The sequence below is a fragment of the Epinephelus moara genome, chromosome 17 (assembly GCF_006386435.1).
Source record: "Epinephelus moara isolate mb chromosome 17, YSFRI_EMoa_1.0, whole genome shotgun sequence".
In the NCBI taxonomy this organism is placed as follows: Eukaryota; Metazoa; Chordata; class Actinopteri; order Perciformes; family Serranidae; genus Epinephelus; species Epinephelus moara.
Window position 1 is genome coordinate 13,499,667 of NC_065522.1, and position 18,020 is coordinate 13,517,686.

The 18,020-nt window shown below is 39.2% G+C and overlaps 1 protein-coding gene across 13 annotated transcripts in view; it reads right to left on the reverse strand.

Moving 5' to 3' along the window:
* The window catches only part of LOC126404725 (receptor-type tyrosine-protein phosphatase delta-like), a 427,878-nt gene that overhangs the window by 40,369 nt on the left and 369,489 nt on the right, over positions 1-18,020 (reverse strand). For 7 of the 13 annotated variants that reach the window (XM_050068106.1, XM_050068113.1, XM_050068112.1 and 4 more), the window contains 7 exons: positions 15,661-15,849; positions 11,884-11,901; positions 9,777-9,887; positions 3,959-4,228; positions 2,256-2,837; positions 1,626-1,771; positions 812-956 (listed from right to left, as the gene is read on the reverse strand). In XM_050068106.1, the coding sequence (XP_049924063.1) occupies positions 812-956; positions 1,626-1,771; positions 2,256-2,837; positions 3,959-4,228; positions 9,777-9,887; positions 11,884-11,901; positions 15,661-15,849 (1,461 nt within the window). The remainder of the gene's footprint in view (positions 1-811; positions 957-1,625; positions 1,772-2,255; positions 2,838-3,958; positions 4,229-9,776; positions 9,888-11,883; positions 11,902-15,660; positions 15,850-18,020) is intronic. The other 6 variants (XM_050068116.1, XM_050068110.1, XM_050068117.1 and 3 more) reach the window with 1 other exon arrangement.

Sequence of the window (18,020 nt, forward strand, 5' to 3'; positions counted from 1 at the left end):
CAGATTTATGTCAGATGTGCAAACAGTTCAGTGTTTTTTCACTTATGGTTGGAGGGGAATTCTGTGACTGCAAATCAGAGTGAGTTCAACTGCACTTAATTTAGCTTTTAATAGAATCCAATTTTTCAGTTCTGACCTGTTACATAAATCTGGGGTCTTTTGGGTGGAAATGTCCCTAACTGTAGAGACAATACTTGCTTTGAGCTTTCTATGATATTGTTACTCCACAACTTTCTTTATTCTAATTTGAATTGAGTGTAAACATCAATGCCGAAAAATGGGAAAATCCCAAGTGATTCTTGGCAGTGTAGCTACATAGAAAGCTCAGTTTCAAAAATTCTCTACTCTATTATTTCTGGCCGACATGCAATGTCAAGAGACAAGGCTTCCTTAGATGCCCTTTTATTTATGAAAAACAGTAACGCATATGTGGGCATTTCTATAAATAATTCAAGGCTTTGTCAGTCATTTCAGTCAGGACTGTTTTTGCACAACAAAGGTGGAGAGGGGTAGTTTTTGTAACCTTGTCTCCTGACTTCACAGGAAAGCCTGGCTACGCTGTCCATGCAACCTTTTCAAAGTGAATACTGCATGGTCAGGTAACACTTATTTACTATTTCAAATGTTTACATCTTTCAAATGCATCAACCCCTTTAAAGAAAAACCATATTCGCTTTATCTGTGCTCAGGACCTTCCTGACATTCTTGTCAATTTTGGGGATTTTGCAGCACACGTAAAATTTGGAATGCATTTGAAAATGTGTTCCTTCCCAAATAGTTTAAACTCTGTCAGATAAGGAAGAAGACCTACGTGTCTGTGGAGTTTCTGCCGAGATCTCATTGGTGTAAGCTCCAACTCCATGTTTACTACGGGCAGCCAGCCGGAAAGTATAAGTAGTGAAGGGCTTCAAGTCCTTCAGCAAGTATGTTGTTGTCGGCTCAAAGCTGATACGTTTCTGTGGGGAGAGTTTCATATTGTCAGTTTTTAAATTAAGACAGGGAGTTCCAAATGAAAAAATGAATACAAGTATACTGCCTCCTGATATGAAAATAAAATTCGAAGGTCTACGATTTTGCTGTCAGAAATAAAACAAGGTGTCAGATTATATAAATGAGTTTGACGCTCAATTTAGTACACTTCATAGTGACTGACAAATTACATGGTAAAACCCATTCTTCAGAAGTGTCTGACCAAAGTCTTTCTTTATGTTACAGATTTGTCATACTGTATGAACTACTCCTGATTATACAAACATCAGGGATGCAGCCATAGGGCTGTATTTTTTAGTGTTATGGGGAGACCTTGCAAAATTATTGAGAAATGACACCATATAGTTGCGGTATAAATGTACACATTTCTTTGAACATTTAATGCCCATTATCATGTATAGACAAAATAAAACTACTGGACTGAGTCACTCCTACTTTGGTATTGACTAAGACTTGATAATTAGTGCTATTGGTATTAATAAGTTGGAAGCACAAGACAATGATAATGACACGACATAAAAATAAATGCACAAATACATAACACAATCAAACTACTTATATTTTGTATTGTGTTTGTTACAACAAACTTTTAATGTACTGACTGGCCAAAAAGACACAAGTCAGGAAATAATTACCTCCTCTTTGTCATCCCTCTTCCTGTATATAAGTTCATATCCTGTGATTTGATTTTCCTGTCCGGTCTGTGCCGGGGCGATCCATGAAAGCAAAATACTTGTTTCTGATTTGGCTTCTCCTTTGAAGTCAGTTGGTTGGGAGGGAACTGCAGTGGAAATGAAGGGATGAATTCATTACTCTCTACATCTCGCACTATTCATTATCATTACAGTCATACTTGCACAGATGCCACTTTGTGGTTAGAGGTATTGCTACAAGAACCACATTGTATTTCAGGAGACGCTGTTGTTTCGGACAAACCAGGACAGTGCAGACACACAGTACATGGTTACTTCATGCTGAAAAACTTCTTTTCTAGGCGTTTGAATTTCTTGTTCTTAGTTAACTTTTCAGATACAAAACTATTTTTTCCCACTTGAGAAAGCCAATTGAAGTTTTCCCCAACAGCCTGAAGATGTTCATGTGTTTACAACTGCAAACCACTAATGAGGATCTGTGACTAAAAAAAACCCCATAGCTTCGAAAATGTTTGTGACACTCAGAGTTTAATTGTGGAGTGTGAACATTTGTTAAACCTTGAATTTGTTCAATTATAGATTCTCTGACAAGGAAAATAAAAGAACGCTCACCTCCTGTCTTGGCGATGATTTGAAGGTCTGGGGAAAGAGGTCCGTCGCCTACTGAGGTGTAGGCCAAAACCTTGATGTAGTAGGTCTTATTGGGGATGAGGCCCTGGATGGTGACAAAGTTAGACCCCCGAACTATCTGCTTCTCCCAGAGGTTGACGTGCTGGGTGGAATCCATGGTGTAGTAGACTCGATAGCCCATGATCTGCCCGTTAGCCTCCTCAGGTTCATCCCAGTGGATGACAGCTGTGGTGGTGCTCAGCATGTGACCTCTGACCTGCCTTGGTGCCGTGCTGGGTGCCTGCTCAGCTGTTTTGGCCTCGATGCTCTCACTGGGTGGCCCTCGCCCAATGTTGTTCACCGCCACCACCCGAAACTCGTAGTCTGAGTACGGGCTGAGGCCTCCTACGCTGTATCGAGTGGTGGCTACACCATCAATCTCCTTATACGAGTCCTCTGAGTACTTGGACTTGTGTTGGATGATGTAGTAGGACACTGGTTCAGGATTGCCGGAATCCCAAGTCAATGTTATGCTGGTGGCTGTGCGCTCGGTCACCACAGGAATGCCAGGAGCCTTGGGCAATGCTGTGATGATAATCATTACATAAATATTAAGAGAAATGCAAATACACAGCAAGGTTATACCTCTGTAGAATCATTTATTTCATGTTTTGGGCCTTAGAGACTTTATTTTAATTTGCAGATGGTTGAATTATATTGATTACATTCATTTACCAGCCCATTGCACACGATACTGATATTATACAATATATCCTGAGTCATAAGAGACAAATATGTTGTGTGCTTTCTATTAGGTGGGTGGATAGTCTTGATATTGTTTCATTTTTCTGGTTTACATTTGTTAAAAAAACAAAAGTCGCACATGAACTAATGTTTGAGATTAAAGGCTCGCATACCCCATGCTCAGCAGCGAAGAGTGCTGTTGTTGTTAATCTCAGATTTCCCAGTGTTTATCACTTTAATAATTTAACAGGTAAATTTATTGCTTTAATTCCCCACACTGTGGCACATGGCAAAAGATATCAGGGCAATAGATTGTCTTTATATGCCATCTGAAGTATGCTTCTGGGGGAGCTTGCTGCCAGACTGTTATATTGTGACTAATATCTCTATGTTATGTCTAGGAAAAACAAAGCTGAGTGTGTGTACGTGAGTCTGTCCCTTGTGTGCAGGGCGACGCCAATCTGGGATATCTGTCGGGTACGCTGCTGTGTAGATATGATTACACTCAGATAAGTAGCATGCCTACAGAGGACACCAAACAATACTGTGCTCACTACCTTTCACACCACCCCTCAAGCCCCCTCCTCTTCTACCTCTTGCTAACAGAAAATGGTGAGCTTGTGGCTCTGTAGCTTTTCAGCTGAGAGATAAGCACTTCACTATATTCTCAATCTGGCATCTAATGCACTGAGGCCGGTGCCAGGGCTTGTCTGAAGCTTTAAGGAATCCTCCGCAGATGACTTATCGTGGCAGTGAGAGGTAAATAACTTTCTTTAAAGCACCGCCAGTAGTCTCTGCTTAGATAGTTTACTCCTAATATAAAACTGCAAATTGATATATGTATTTTAACTATATGCAGGATTTTGAGTGGGCTATTTTAAAGTCCACTTTTAGCCTTCATATGTCTATTGTCGGAGCTGCTGAAATTTCAGCCTTTAATGATAAAGAAGGAGCAGCTTTACCTTTCACTGTTATCTGTGCCACAGCCTCTATCACCCCCAGGGTTGACATGGCCACACAGGTGTAATTGGCCGACTGCCGGACGTCTGTGAGCTCCAAGACGTTCCGTCCAATGGGCATGTCGTCCTCTGGTGTCAGGTCCTCAGCACCTAACATCCATTTGACATATGGCATGGGCGAGCCCACTGCCACACACGTGATATTGACACTGCCGCCTGGCATGATCTCATTGTCTGTAGGTGGAATGGAGAATCGCGGTGGCACCCGGCGTACTGAAAAGAAAAAAAACATGGTGTGAAAACCTAGCAGAAAATGGAGCAGCCCAATACATTTATAGAAAAAAATGTTCTGAATTCTCCTTGAATGTTGCCAAAGAAAACAGACTGATTGTTTAACACTTAGACATTATACAATAACAACATAAGGATGATGTTAAAGGTTTAATTAAAGCACAGAAATTCAATCTGTGTGATAATTTATGATTGTTTGATGAAGGTTAAGTAAACACATTTGATCCAAGAGATTTCAATGGTGAATGGGTTAACACCAACATGAGCCATGCACAAAACGTTCTCAACATCAGTACAGATATACAGAACTGCACAGCGTACTGGAGAGTTGACAGCACTCCACAGTTGTATGCAAAGAAACAACTTCAAGGCTGCGCACTTCCAGCTGATGTGAGATAATGTGCCGCATCACATCCTCACATCACACAAACAATAATGCTCCTTAGAAGTCACACACGCTCTGCACTTTTCAGGCACAATCCAAAGTAGAAACTAGGGCTGTCAAATGTTATGCATTTACACCTTGGATCAACTTTAGAGTGATAACACAGTCACCCTTAACATGTTTCCCTGTCCTACCTTTTTACTCTTAAAATTGCCTGTAGACTTTAGAACTCTGCCTGATAGCTCAGAGGATGAAAGTAAAGTTATGCATACTTTCTTTGTGCCGGTGAATTCAATGACGAATGAGAGGTCTTTAGCTTATCACAAGAGGACCAATTATGTTGGCGCTTAAAGCATTAACGTGTCTCGCTACACTACGTTCTATGATTGTTCAAATCAGTCCGGGCCCGTGAATGAATCAAAATCAAGAACATTAACCGATGCTAATTCAAATTATTTCAACGGGACTGCAGGCCTCAGTACAGTTTCAGATAATGGGCTGAGAGAGCTTATTCAGATTGAAAGTTCTGAGATGTAACTTTACCTTTACCCAGGAACATGTGGCAAATGTCAAGCACCTAAACAAGCCACATCTTTATAAAAAAGGAGCAGATAAGATGCTTGAAGTATATATACAGTACAATATAATCACTGAAAGAAGCTTTTCAGCTGTGTAAAGTGTGTAGGATTAAGGGGAATCTGTTGGCAGCAATGGAATATGATAATTATGTTTTCCTGAGTGTATAATCACCTGGACCCACAAATCGTTGTTTTAGCTTAGAATGAGCCCTTAACTAGCAAAATTGTAACCTAAAATAATTGTTTAATAGTCTAGTCTTTGCTTTAACCCCGAGATTAAACTTACAGGACACCTCATGGCCTAACTTCAGACAAAGATGATTTTTTATTTATTTATTTTATATAGATTTTTCCTCTTTGTATTGCTGCTGGCAAGCCTGCAGCCACGACTGGACTTCCTTGCAGATTTTTAAATGACTTTTACCTGACTGCTGACAAACTCTCAAAGTGACCATTAAGACGTTATACTGGAAAATATGTACATATAAATAGTGCTAAAAAAAATATATATATATATATATGTATATATATATATATATATATATATATACATATATATATATGTATTTGTATTTGTACCAAATTGTATCAAACAACAAATATCCATCTAGTCATATGGGGTTTCTGTATTTTGATGTCAATACAGTGTTTTGCATCAATAGCTGACCCCATGGGCTTACAAGGCAGACTCTTAATTTCCATGTACATTGGTGTGAGACCAAATATACAAATTATAGGAAAACATGGATAGTATATTTCTCTTCTCTTTATTTCTCCTTCATACTTGATATGCATCATATAAACTGACCTCATGTGTGTAATATTCAGTCCAGTTTGCCTGATTTTCCAATCTTTACAAATAAAACTAGCCCATATTTTGCCATCATGCCCAACTTTTCGTTTTCCTCAAACCAAAATCATTCAGGAAGTGGTGCATACAGCTTATCATATAAAGTTTGAACATGCACTTAGAGCACTGGCTGAGACAGTCGCAGGGCTCACCGCAATTTTCGCTGTGCATCGTGCAAAACCACACCTATACAGGTGGAATACCAACTTTTGGGTTGGGTTAGGGTTAATGTTAGGGTCTGCCATGTTACACGGCCATGTTCCTAGAGTAGCCCAGAATGGACAAACCAAACACTGGCACTAGCGAGGGCCTTTGTTTTTACATTACCTTGGAAAGGGAGAATTGAGTTGAGGGGTGTTCAGTTTGTTGTAATCTGCAACCTCATCTCTAGATGCCACTACACACTGCTCCTTTAAAAATGTTTTCACAATTTATGTAGAGTACACAAAGTAATCATTTTGTTACATTAACACAGATGCAGGAAACTATGGTCAGATGTGTTTCTTAGTGCTGAGTCTTAGTTAACCAAGGTTTGTGTTATATAAGTTTTCTTGTGATTCATAAGTTTTGCTGATGCTAAACAATTTCAAAATATAATCCAATGTGATTCTACAGCACTGTTGATATTAATCTGGATTTAAAAAAAAAAACAAAACAAAAAAAACCCATATCATTTGACAGCTCTAGCAGATACACATTTTCCCAATTTTTTTTTCCAAATAAATAAATAAAAAGCTAAAACTTCAAAGAAAAGGTTACACTTTAAAGTTAACTTAAATGTATAACATTCATAATGCACACGGACGGCTTCAAGGCCTTTTGGAGGGGAGCAAGAGTCCGTCATGCATACAAGAACAATACGTGACTTTGTGAGGCAACCATGTAAGGGAGTCAAGGGGAAGAGGGCTGCGGGGGCAAAATAAGTAGTAAAGGAAGACGTGGTGGCACAGGGTGTGATGGAAGGGTTAGTCTGGTAGCACTACATTGTTGTAAATGTGGCTTGCTCAAGGTCCTGGGTGAATTAAGAAACACTTAGAGGAAGGCAACAACATCTTAGGACAAAGGGTAAATGAATGGACATAATAAAAAAGACAATATATTATTCCTCCTCAGGGTTTACTGGGGAGGATTTGTATACAAAAATATTTAAATCCAGATCATGTGGATAACTAAGGGGTTTAGGCATAAGGGAAACACACCAGGTAGTGCTGTTAAACATTTAGGACTGAAATTAAAAGTAAAGTCAGTGTTACTGCTGATGGTATTTGAAGTAGATCACTGTTAGCTTGGGTTAGATCTCGTATTATGTTCTGTAGTGAACCTTAAAGAAAGCTGTTAAGAAATATGTCACCTTTAAGTGTCTGAATACTTATATTTATTGCCCGTTAATAGACCCTGCTTTGTAAACAACCTCTATAGTCATTCCTGTGACTGTAAACGAGGTAGATGTGCAGGTATATTTGACTGCAACATAGGCACGCGCTTCCTGCTGCCTGCTACTAATCCACCAAGCCCATTCTGTTGAGCACACTGCAGCTCTCCAGAGAGGAAATCTAGGGGAACTGCTTGCATTATTAAATACAACGTTTCTCTCACTCAATATTTAATTAATATCCAATTGGATCATGCTCCCCACAGACATAATATTATCCCGCTCATTTGAATATCATTACATTTGTCAAGTCTCATGGATAACGCTCTAAATACATCATTCTTTGGCGACTTCCTGCGCGGAAACATCCTCGTCAGAGGAAGTGTATAATCTCTGAGGGCAAGGTTGTTTTTACAGCTTGGCGCTTGACTTTAGTGCCAATTACAACAAAGGATGGATTTTGCTTTAACATATTTTTATCTCGGAGAAACTTCAATTGGAGAGAGCACCACAGGGAAAATTTGAGTGTAGTGATGCTTAAATGGCTCTACGGAGAGAAAGATTCAGCGCTCATATGGAGCAGCTCTGCATCTATGTAAAACAGCAGCTATTAGTTTCAGGAGCCCATAGAAATCAAGGACATTGTTCCCACTGACATTATGTGTGAAATTACTTGTTTTTGTAACATAATTTATGTATTCATTTCTTCCCCCTCTTATCCCATCAACCTGCTCTGTAGTCATCAGAGAAACCAAGCAGGAACACTGACAGGGAAAGGGTTTGGGCGAGGGCTGGGGAAAAGGGAATGACTAGCTCAAGCGTAGGAGGCGACCATGCAAATAAACCCTTGGACAGATGCAAATATCGTCCCGACCACCCCACCTCAAGGATGCAAACATGCACCACCTGTTGGACAATCAAGCACTCTGACAAGGACTAGGGGCATTCTCAATGGGAGCATGAACATTGAATGAGCGAAAAGAGTAAAAGAAAAATTGATATCGATAGAAGTTTAAAAAAAAGAGAGAGATTGTCTTTGTGGCAAACAAATGAATGTATTTCTGTTTTGTGTGTTGTGTTCAAAAAGTAAAAACACACCAACCTTCTCGCAGCTCTGAGGGATGTAGGAAATTTGATGCAGAACAAAATGAAATAAGGGAAGGAGAAAAACAAGGGAAACACAGAGAGTAAAAAGGCCATGTTTTAGGTGTTCAAATGCTACTTAAACAATTCGAAGGACCTTCTGTCTCCACGGTGCGGGGGAGTCCCTTGTATCTCCCTGATACCCAGATTACAAAACGAAAGTCTGACCTGGCTGAGCTCAAACACTTTGAATAAAAAAGAGTGTTTACTTTGATACAAACTCTGCCCGAGCCATATGGTTAGCTTTTATTTAGATTATAATGAATGCTCTAATATATAATATGTATAATGAGACTTGGGCACTGGATGGTATTTGCTGATTAGAAAAGCTAACCATAGGACTCAATAACATTGTAAATTGGCTATGAAAATTACAAAAAGAATATTTATCTGATACAAATATGTGTATTTTTAATTAAGAATTAGAATTTAAGAATTTAAATAAGACAATACTTGACAAAACTGTAAGTTAAACAGTGGGTTTTGTACATAAAAGCAAATGAAGCCGTGACTGCTGTGTCCATATAAAAGTGAGAAGTGGTAATATTGTGACTTTAAAAGACTAAAAGATCTTAACCTCTATTAAAAAAAAGATTACTAACAACCAAAAACTGTGACTATGTTTTTACTATTTTATTTTTACAAAGAGTAGGATTATGAAATACCCTTGATATTAGAATTATTTTATCCCAGTTTTAGCCCTTGAAAATTTTAAATTGAATTTAATTGTCATTAAAACTAGTGAGATTAAAGGCGTCCTTCCAATGTTGATCAATAGGGAGAAAAAAGGCCAGAGAGGATTTGTTCACTGCCGGGGAAAGAGTTGGGACTGATGAAGGAGGGCCGGTCGCCCTTTACCACCTCCGACAGTCAGGTTTGAAAGGCAATTAGTAGATAAACACAGCAAGCAGTCTACTCATTGGTGTTAGACTCAGGATTATCAACAGAAAGGACCAGAAACACATAACAGAGCAGATACTGTAGGTTCAAATCAGTGCAGGTAAGTCAAGTGCAAAAAAAAAAAACCAACGTAAAAAAAAACAAACAAAACATCAAAAACAAAACATACTTACAATGGCCTCACAGGAAATGGCCCCTGCAGACTTTATTGGCTGATTTAAAGGTTCCTCATAAATTTTAAAGAGAAAGTTAACATAATGTTTGACAGGAGCATGCCAGTGTCGTCAACACATGTTTCCTACCTCTGACATAAAGATTCGCTGGGGCAGAGTAGCGGGTTCCATCGTTGTTGGTCGCCACACATTCATACTTCCCCTGGTCAGACTCTTCGCTCTGCTCTATCTGGAGGGCTCCTGGTTGGGAATAGCAAACGAGGTAGCGAGGTATGTTTGGTTAAAATGATGTTGATCGCATCCAGTTCACTTTAAGCAAAAAAGCAAAAAAGAAAAAGAAGTGTTTGACCTCAAGGAGGCCAACATCAGCCACCTTCATTTCTAGTTATGCTTTGTCCTTTCAAGCCTCAGACAGTTTGAGGAAAGTTGTAATTAAACAAGATCCAATAAACTGCACGGATGAAATGCTATGTTCTGCATCTGTTACTATATACTCTATGTTTTAAAGTTTATCCCCCATCATTATCACAGCCTGATCCTCTGGCTGAGGACTGTGTTATCCTACATTAGGTGAGGGATAGCTGCAAATGGTAATCATGCAAGACATTGCAATACAAGTATATTGTTCCACTTAACAGGGCTAAAGTAACAACAAGGGAAAGGAAAATAACACATTGTCAACAAAATCCAAAAGAAATAAAAGGAAAATCACCTAAGTTATCTTCTGTCTATAAAACATTTACCTTGTTGGTGACTTCTTTAGAGAAAAAGCCTGATTACTTATAAGGCTATAGGGTTTTAAAAGACACTCATCCTAACGCCAATGTCCAAAAAATGTCATAATTTCACTTTGAAGAATAGGGGCAAGCCCTTCAATATACAACATGTCACTGGACTGGTCAATATGGGGATGAGTGATACTGCTTCAGGGAAACATGGATCAAACAAAAGAGGTTTACAGTATAAGAAAGCAGCATAACAAGGGAGGACAATTGAAAGAAAGAAATTTAGGTATGAATTTTAGCATATTCAATCACAGATCGAGCGTAACATTCATCTAACTGAATAATTTGGGACTTCATCTAGGTGAAGTAGCTTTCAAAAAATGCAGCCCATACAAAAAAATTGAAAAATGCTGCTCATATATTTGGAAAAATATTAATTGAAGTATTATGTAAGGCAAAACCAACATATAACCCTCTGTAACAAAAGTTTTGACATGCAAATCTTGACAAGAAATGTATGTCGGCACAACTTACAACCTTCTGACAACCCTTAGCTGAAAAATAAAATGCAATTGTATTAGAAGACAAAATTCAAAATATCGACCTGAGCCGACAAGAAGGCAACCAACCACTGCTTTTAGCTTGTGAAAGCTACAAAAGACACCCATAAAAATCCACCAATGGGATCAGCAGTGTGGTGTCACATGACCCAGGGAAAAATGGCTTTATGCATCAACAACTCTCCAGCTTCATGTCACACGGCAAAAATGAGCCAATCAGGTCCTCGCCAGACTCTACTGTTTGCCTTCCCCAAACCCTGAAGAAAAAAAAGTCAAAAAGTAAAATAGTCTCCAAACCCAAGAAAAGTAAGAAAAATAGGTGAAAGAGAAAAAAAGCACCGTAGAAACTTTATCAAAAAAGTGGTTGTTTGGGCTTTTTTGTAGAGGTACAGGAGAGGAAAGCAAATAGAAGAAATGGAAAAAAATAGTTTGCAAAGATAGAAAGAATTCTTTGGGAGAAAAAAGCAGAGGAGAGGCAATGTTGTCTTCAGCATGCCTGCGTGATTCCACAGCATCTGTGCATATTTTTTAGTGCTGAACAAGAACAGCTAAGGGGGAAAAAATGCTTGGTTGTTTTAGTTGGACAAAAAGAGGGACACATGATTCGCTATGGCCAAAAAGAAAACAAAAATGAACGGAAAAAATATAGTTTAAAAAAATAATTGTCATTGGATATGCTTATTTGAGCCAGGGCAAGCATATCGCAACTGAGCTAAACAGGCTCTTGAAACCAGAATACAAAGGAGTAAATAAAGCATAGACAAAAAAAAATGGAGTACAAATTTAGTCAACGAAACAGGACAAATAAGAAGGAAGGTCCATATGAACGTAATGGGATTTGGTCTTGGTAAACAGGACAAAAATGGAGGTGATTCAAGTGAATGGATGGGTTGACAGCAAGAATGAATTTGTATTATTTTCATTCTGTGAACGTCAGTTCAGCACTCTTACCTCTTATTGGTGTACCACCTGGGTGGATAATATGAATGCAAATAAGATTAGAAAGAAGAAGCATTAGTACGAGTAGATAGAGGCTGGGCGCTTTGGAAGAAGAATCAAATTAGATTTAACAGGGTACGTAAATAAAGGTACTAGAGGAAAGAGAAAGGAGAGAGAGAGAGAATAAGAACTTTTCTGTACTCTACTGGCAAAGAAAGACAGGATTCATCATAGAAAAATCATAGGTCAGAGAGAAGAACTTGTACATTGATGTACCACGGGGAGGTGCCATTTTGGAAGTGGCAATGGCTTCTGAGGACCATCTACTGAGGGGAAAGACTTTGTGGACTTTGTGTGTGAGATTGAGAGCAGACATATTTAAACAATTTGAGATCCCTTTGCTTCACCTGAGCTAAGCAGAACTGGACACCTCCCTAGAATTCTTGAAATTTACATACCCACTATGCTGGTATTGAAAGAATAAATAAGTGAGTAAGTGGTGGTCAGTGAGTGAGTAACATACATGTGAGGAGAGGTCATTACCCAGGTCAGTATATGACAAAACTAAGATAAGGTTTGGTGATTATAATCTCTAGATAAAGGTGATACTACTGTATATAGCTGGCAGTGGTGGGACACTTGAACACCGTGGGGGTGAGGGAAAAGTGTATGTGCCTCTAGTAGTAGCCCTGCCACTAAACTATCTGTTAGTAAAATGCATGCCATGCATTTTAATAGTTGTTGGAAACATGGAAATTAGTGGGGGGTGATGTGTGCTTTAGAGCTAAGCACTTACCAAAGGATTCTGTAGATTTAAAAATATAGAGAGAAGAAAGACAGCATAAGAATATGATTATATTCTTTAAGTAAGTTTAGTTAACAAAGGTTTCGTTAATGCTTGATCAACTACGTGAATCAAAGTCGCACATTAGAAATGAGGGTTAATTCTACACAGTTCTGTTGAAAACAAGTCAGCAGCAGGTAAGTAAGGTTAACAAGACGGTTTAACAAAGGACAGCTGTGAAATCTGTGAAGACAGGTGGTCAAACATACAAGACTTAAAATTTACAAGTAGTTGCGCTAATGCGTTGTCGTTAGCTGGCACATAAACAACCTGATCTCACAGAAATACGTGAAATGACCACGACCTCTTAACACCGCATTCCGTGGTGGCAGCACGTAATGGGTTGAAATTACGTGCCGGTACCACGGAAACAATGCCAATGTAAAGTCAATTAGGATCCTCTCCCGTGGTGGACACACGGATTCCCTGATTCAATCACGTCACGTCAACCTCGTTTTCCTCAATGATATCTTTAACATTCCTGTATACACACAAAAACGCGGAAGTGTCCTTGATAACTCAACAATATGACAGGTTAATGTCAAGGCCATAAAATAAAATAAATGTATTTTGCCAGCTTTTGATAGCGTAGGGCTTTAAGAGCATTGTTCTGTGGGTGGATGGGGCGCGTTCCACTACTGTTTAGTAGCTACTGTCTGCGGGCTTCATTCCATTTCTGATTGTCTTCCGTCTGCCATAACCGAATCCAAACGTCACTAATAAATAAATAAATAAGAAGAAAAAAATAAGGCTGAGCACAGAAGAACCAGAGAGGAAACACCATCACATGGAGCCGTCCGCCCCCGGCCACCCTCCACTCCACCAGGGGAGAGCAGACCCCAAACCAGCGCCACAGAACTGTTATAGAGAGCTCTTGACCTCAACTATCATGTGAGTGTAGTCAACAACTGTGGGTGCTATCAGATATGGGTAAAATATGGATAAAATTAATTTTCACCCATTTAGAAATTAGATATTTAAAATCTGATTACACAAGTGTGTTTACCATCCCCTTAAAGTCCACAGTGTACACTCAATTCAGTATTTACAACTTCCAAATCTAGGAAAAACACTTATATTTAAAAAAAAAAACTACAATTCCCTAGGACCGCGCCATGCAGCTTGATACATATCAGCAACATAGTTGTAATTCTTCTGATTTGCAAAGTAGGGCTCTAAATAGGGTTGAAAAAAAGATATATCTATCCAATATATCTAATATCTAATAAAGCCGAACTAGTAAACACACTGCACCTAGATGAACTATGTTAAAAAAAAGTAAGGATGATGGCTAATTTTTGATATTTTAGCTAATACGCTCGAAATTGCATTTTTAGGACGGTAGGTTTTTGCGGCTTGTAAAATAGAGTTGTAAAATAGGGTCTTAAAAAGGTACATCTACTGAATATATCTAATATTTAGTAAAGCCGAACTAGCAATGACACTGCACCTAGATGAACTAATGTTAAGTAAAAAAGTAAGGATGTTGGCTAATTTCAGATATTTTAGATAGTATTCTCGAAACGGCGTTTTTGGGACGGTACGTTTTTTTTGCGGCTTGTTAGAGTCGTAAAAAGATACATCTACTGAATATATCAAATGTCTAGTAAAGCCGAACTAGTAATGACACTGCACCTAGATGAAATATGTTAAGAAGAAGGATGATGGTTCATTTCAGATATTTTAGCAAGTTCTCTAGAAATGGCGTTTTTGGGACTGAATATTTGAATATATCAAATATCTAGTACAGCCAAACTATCATGTTATTATTATTATTATTATTATTATTATTGGTGAGAAATTATAACAGAGGGATATATTTGCCGTTTTAATATCAAGAATCACTTTCGTGTTTTTGTGTGTATATAGGACGTTATTGAATCAGGGAATTCGTGTGTCAACCACGACAAAGGATCCTAATTGACTTTACATTGGCATTGTTTCCGTGGTACCGGCACATAATTTCAACCCATTACGTGCTGTCACCACAGAGTGCAATGTTAAGAGGTCATGGTCATTTCACGTATTTCTATGAGATCAGGTTGCACATAAAGCTGCAAGCTGTGTCAACTTTTTGGAAAGTAGAATAATCTCTTTGTATTAAGATACTGAAATCAAACTTGGGGTACTCAGGCGAATGGGAATATTAGGGTATGTCGCAGGCAAATAAAAACAAAGCTGGCATCTACACATTAAAGCAAGGGCTGTAAATCCAAAGAATCAAGGGGTGAGGGAAAAGCCTTATGAAGTTTTACGCACTACTGTGGCTAATTAGTGTCCAGAAACAGGTGTATTTCTTTAACCTAAAGATGCTTATGCTTATGCTTATACAAAGCAAATATTTATTCAGAGGAGGTTAAAGGATCCCTCTTTTGGAAGTAAAATTTCAACAAATGCACAAGGACGATGATTAATTTGCTATTCTACATGTTTTCCTATTTTAAAGTCATGTGCACTCGTTAGCAGATTCTGGATGAAGCCGAATGTTGAATATTAATTGTTTAAAAAAAAAAGGCATAAGAAATGAAGAGAATGGATCCAAAGGAAAAAATACTGCACCAATGCAGTGGAAAGGAAATCAACACAAAACAGCAAAAGAATTCATTGTAAAAAGTCACAGCAGTGAGCAATGAGGGCAGAAGTTAGGGCAGAAGCCAGCAAAACACAGAGGGGGAACAATCCCAACAGCCCATGACAACACTGGAAGACAAAGGGAGACACACATACAGACAGCACACACCGGGGCGTACAGAGAGTAGAGGACAGGAAGTAGTAGAAACAATGCCATTACCTACAAAATTAAAAGCCAAATGAGAAGTTAAATTATGGGAGGAAGAAGAGGATGAAAGAACAGAGGAGACAACAGGGGGAGCAGATCAGATAGAAGGCAACAAGAAAGAAGACTCCCTGTTTTCGTAATTAAGTTTTCAGCAGAGGAAACCTACCTGATCTGAGCTGCTTAATGCGCCCATTGTTGTTGGTGGTGTTGACAGGGAGGAAGTCTTTAAACCAGGAGATGTCTGGATCGGGGTTGCCGCTGGCGGCACAGAGCATGGTGGCAGTGCGTGTTCGCTCCACCACTTTCAACTGTGGGCCCATGTCTATGGTGGGGAAACCAGGGGGCAGCTGGTCCTCTGGAAAAAGATGAGAGACATTGTAGCAGAGGTCAGATTCAAAGAGTCAGTGTTCCTCCTCAAACCATGTGCAGAGCTAATGAGGAGGGAGAGCCAGTGGGAGTCATAGTCATGAGCCTGCAGAGCAGCAGAATGAGCGACAGATCTATCTGCAATTGTTGGTCATGTGTCGTGTGTAGTTACAAAGAGACAGTAGAGGAGCAAGATAGAAGATGCTTTTTTTTGTTACAGTGTTAACTCTGTAAGTAAAACATTAATTTTTTCTAAAGTCATGACATTTCCAAACTGTTTTCCCTACCCATAATTGGTATTGACAAGGACACAAAATGAACAAAGCGTGAAAATGGACGACAGCACAGTTTCATTTCCAAGCAATTAAAAGGAAAGTTCAGGGGTATTTGGGGAAATAAACATAATCACATTCTTGCTCAGAGTTAGATGAGAAGATAAATACCACTCTCGTATCTGTCTGTTTAATTTGAAGCTGCAGCTTTTTTCATACATGTTCACATTCTATGGATCATTTTGTCACATAGATTCTCTGGATTGTAAGTTTATTATGTTCAGTTGCTCTTCCCGAGGTTTTTCCTTATCTGTTACAAGGGTCTAAGGACAGAGGGTGTCGTCTACTGTGCTAGATGTCGACCGATAGTGGATTTTTAAAGGCCGATAAAATGATAGTTTGTAAAAGGCGATAGCTGATTAATTGGCTGATATCACTTTGCTTTGTTCAAGCACGCTAGCACTGGACCCTCTGTTGAAGTTCAGCCAAAAAATCATGAAGAACAATACACTTTGACAAACTCACACGGCAGAGCGGACCTGCTTTCTCTGGACCTTTACCCACTGATCAGCTCCTTTTTGCTCCATTTAACACAACCCTCCCCTCTTCAGCTCCGGGTGAGGATGTACTGGTGGAAGCTACACAGCCATCAGCTACTACTAGAGCCAAGTTCTGCCAATAATAGTTTGTGAAGCGTCTTATTGGCACCGATTAATCGGCCAAATCGATAATTTTGTCAACCTCTATACTGTGCACTACAGATTTTGATTTGTGATATTGGGCTATGTAAATATAATTGACTAATTGAGCTAGGGGTCACCAAAAAAGAATCTTTTGTAGTGTTTTTCTTTAGATAACAGAGAGGAAGAAAGTATAGCTACCCTGGCTAAACATGCATTCAGGTGAGGTGGGGCTTTGAAGTTCTTTGATGGTGACAGGTGGCTTTGCTGTGTTGAATAAGCTGTCTTGTTCCTGCCTGTGTCTCAACTTACCGACTGAACAAGGCGGGCTACATCTTGCTGCCGTTTGAGATGTGAGGAGAAGATAACTCACGTTGCTCCTTGCTCCAAACATGTTCTTTTAGCAAAACAAAGGGAATCAAAGCCAAGAGCAGCTTTGTCTGAAGCTCACGGCTCCAAACAGGAAGTATTTTCAGCTCGCAGCAAGTGATGATCTTTGAGAGGGCGCAGAGTGGAATTTTCCATATGCCACGAGATCTCCGTATGCAGAATGTCTGCCTCTCCGCAAAGTTAGCTGAGTGTAAATCTGCAAAACAAGACCTGCTTATTCTGAATGCCAATGAGGTTTATGTGCACCTTTAAGTTTTCCTTTCCCCGCTGTGATATGGCTAATTAGTGTCTTCCGCTGCTCTCGTAAACGGCACCTTTTTGGAAACACTTTCTTCATTAAATTTTCATGAGGAGACATCAGTCTGGAAACAGCTTTGAGATGCCATAGCCTGCACACAGCCAAACGACAATCATGGCCGCCTTCCAACAATGCTTTTGGGTATCTGGCATGAGAAACCACCTCGATGGATAAATCTTCTCAGAAATAGACTGTATTACAAATGAGTGACTTCAGACTGAACTGCAAAACTTTCCGATGCAACTCTGTGTCCCTGTCTGAACTGACATATGTTTTGTTAGTGATTGAGGGGTGTTTTTTCCTTGCATGTTCTAATGGGCCAATCGCAAAGCAGCATTCTCTTAAGACTTCTCAAACTGGTTTTAATGGATTACTGTCCTCTATAATGTGAATACCGGTCATTTTCTTGGCAGTTGTGCACTGTTAGTTATACTGGGAATCTTGGCCCATGCATCCTCATACACTATGGTTTATCACTGTGTGTCCTTGACATGGTGTGCAATATATATATGTTATCTTT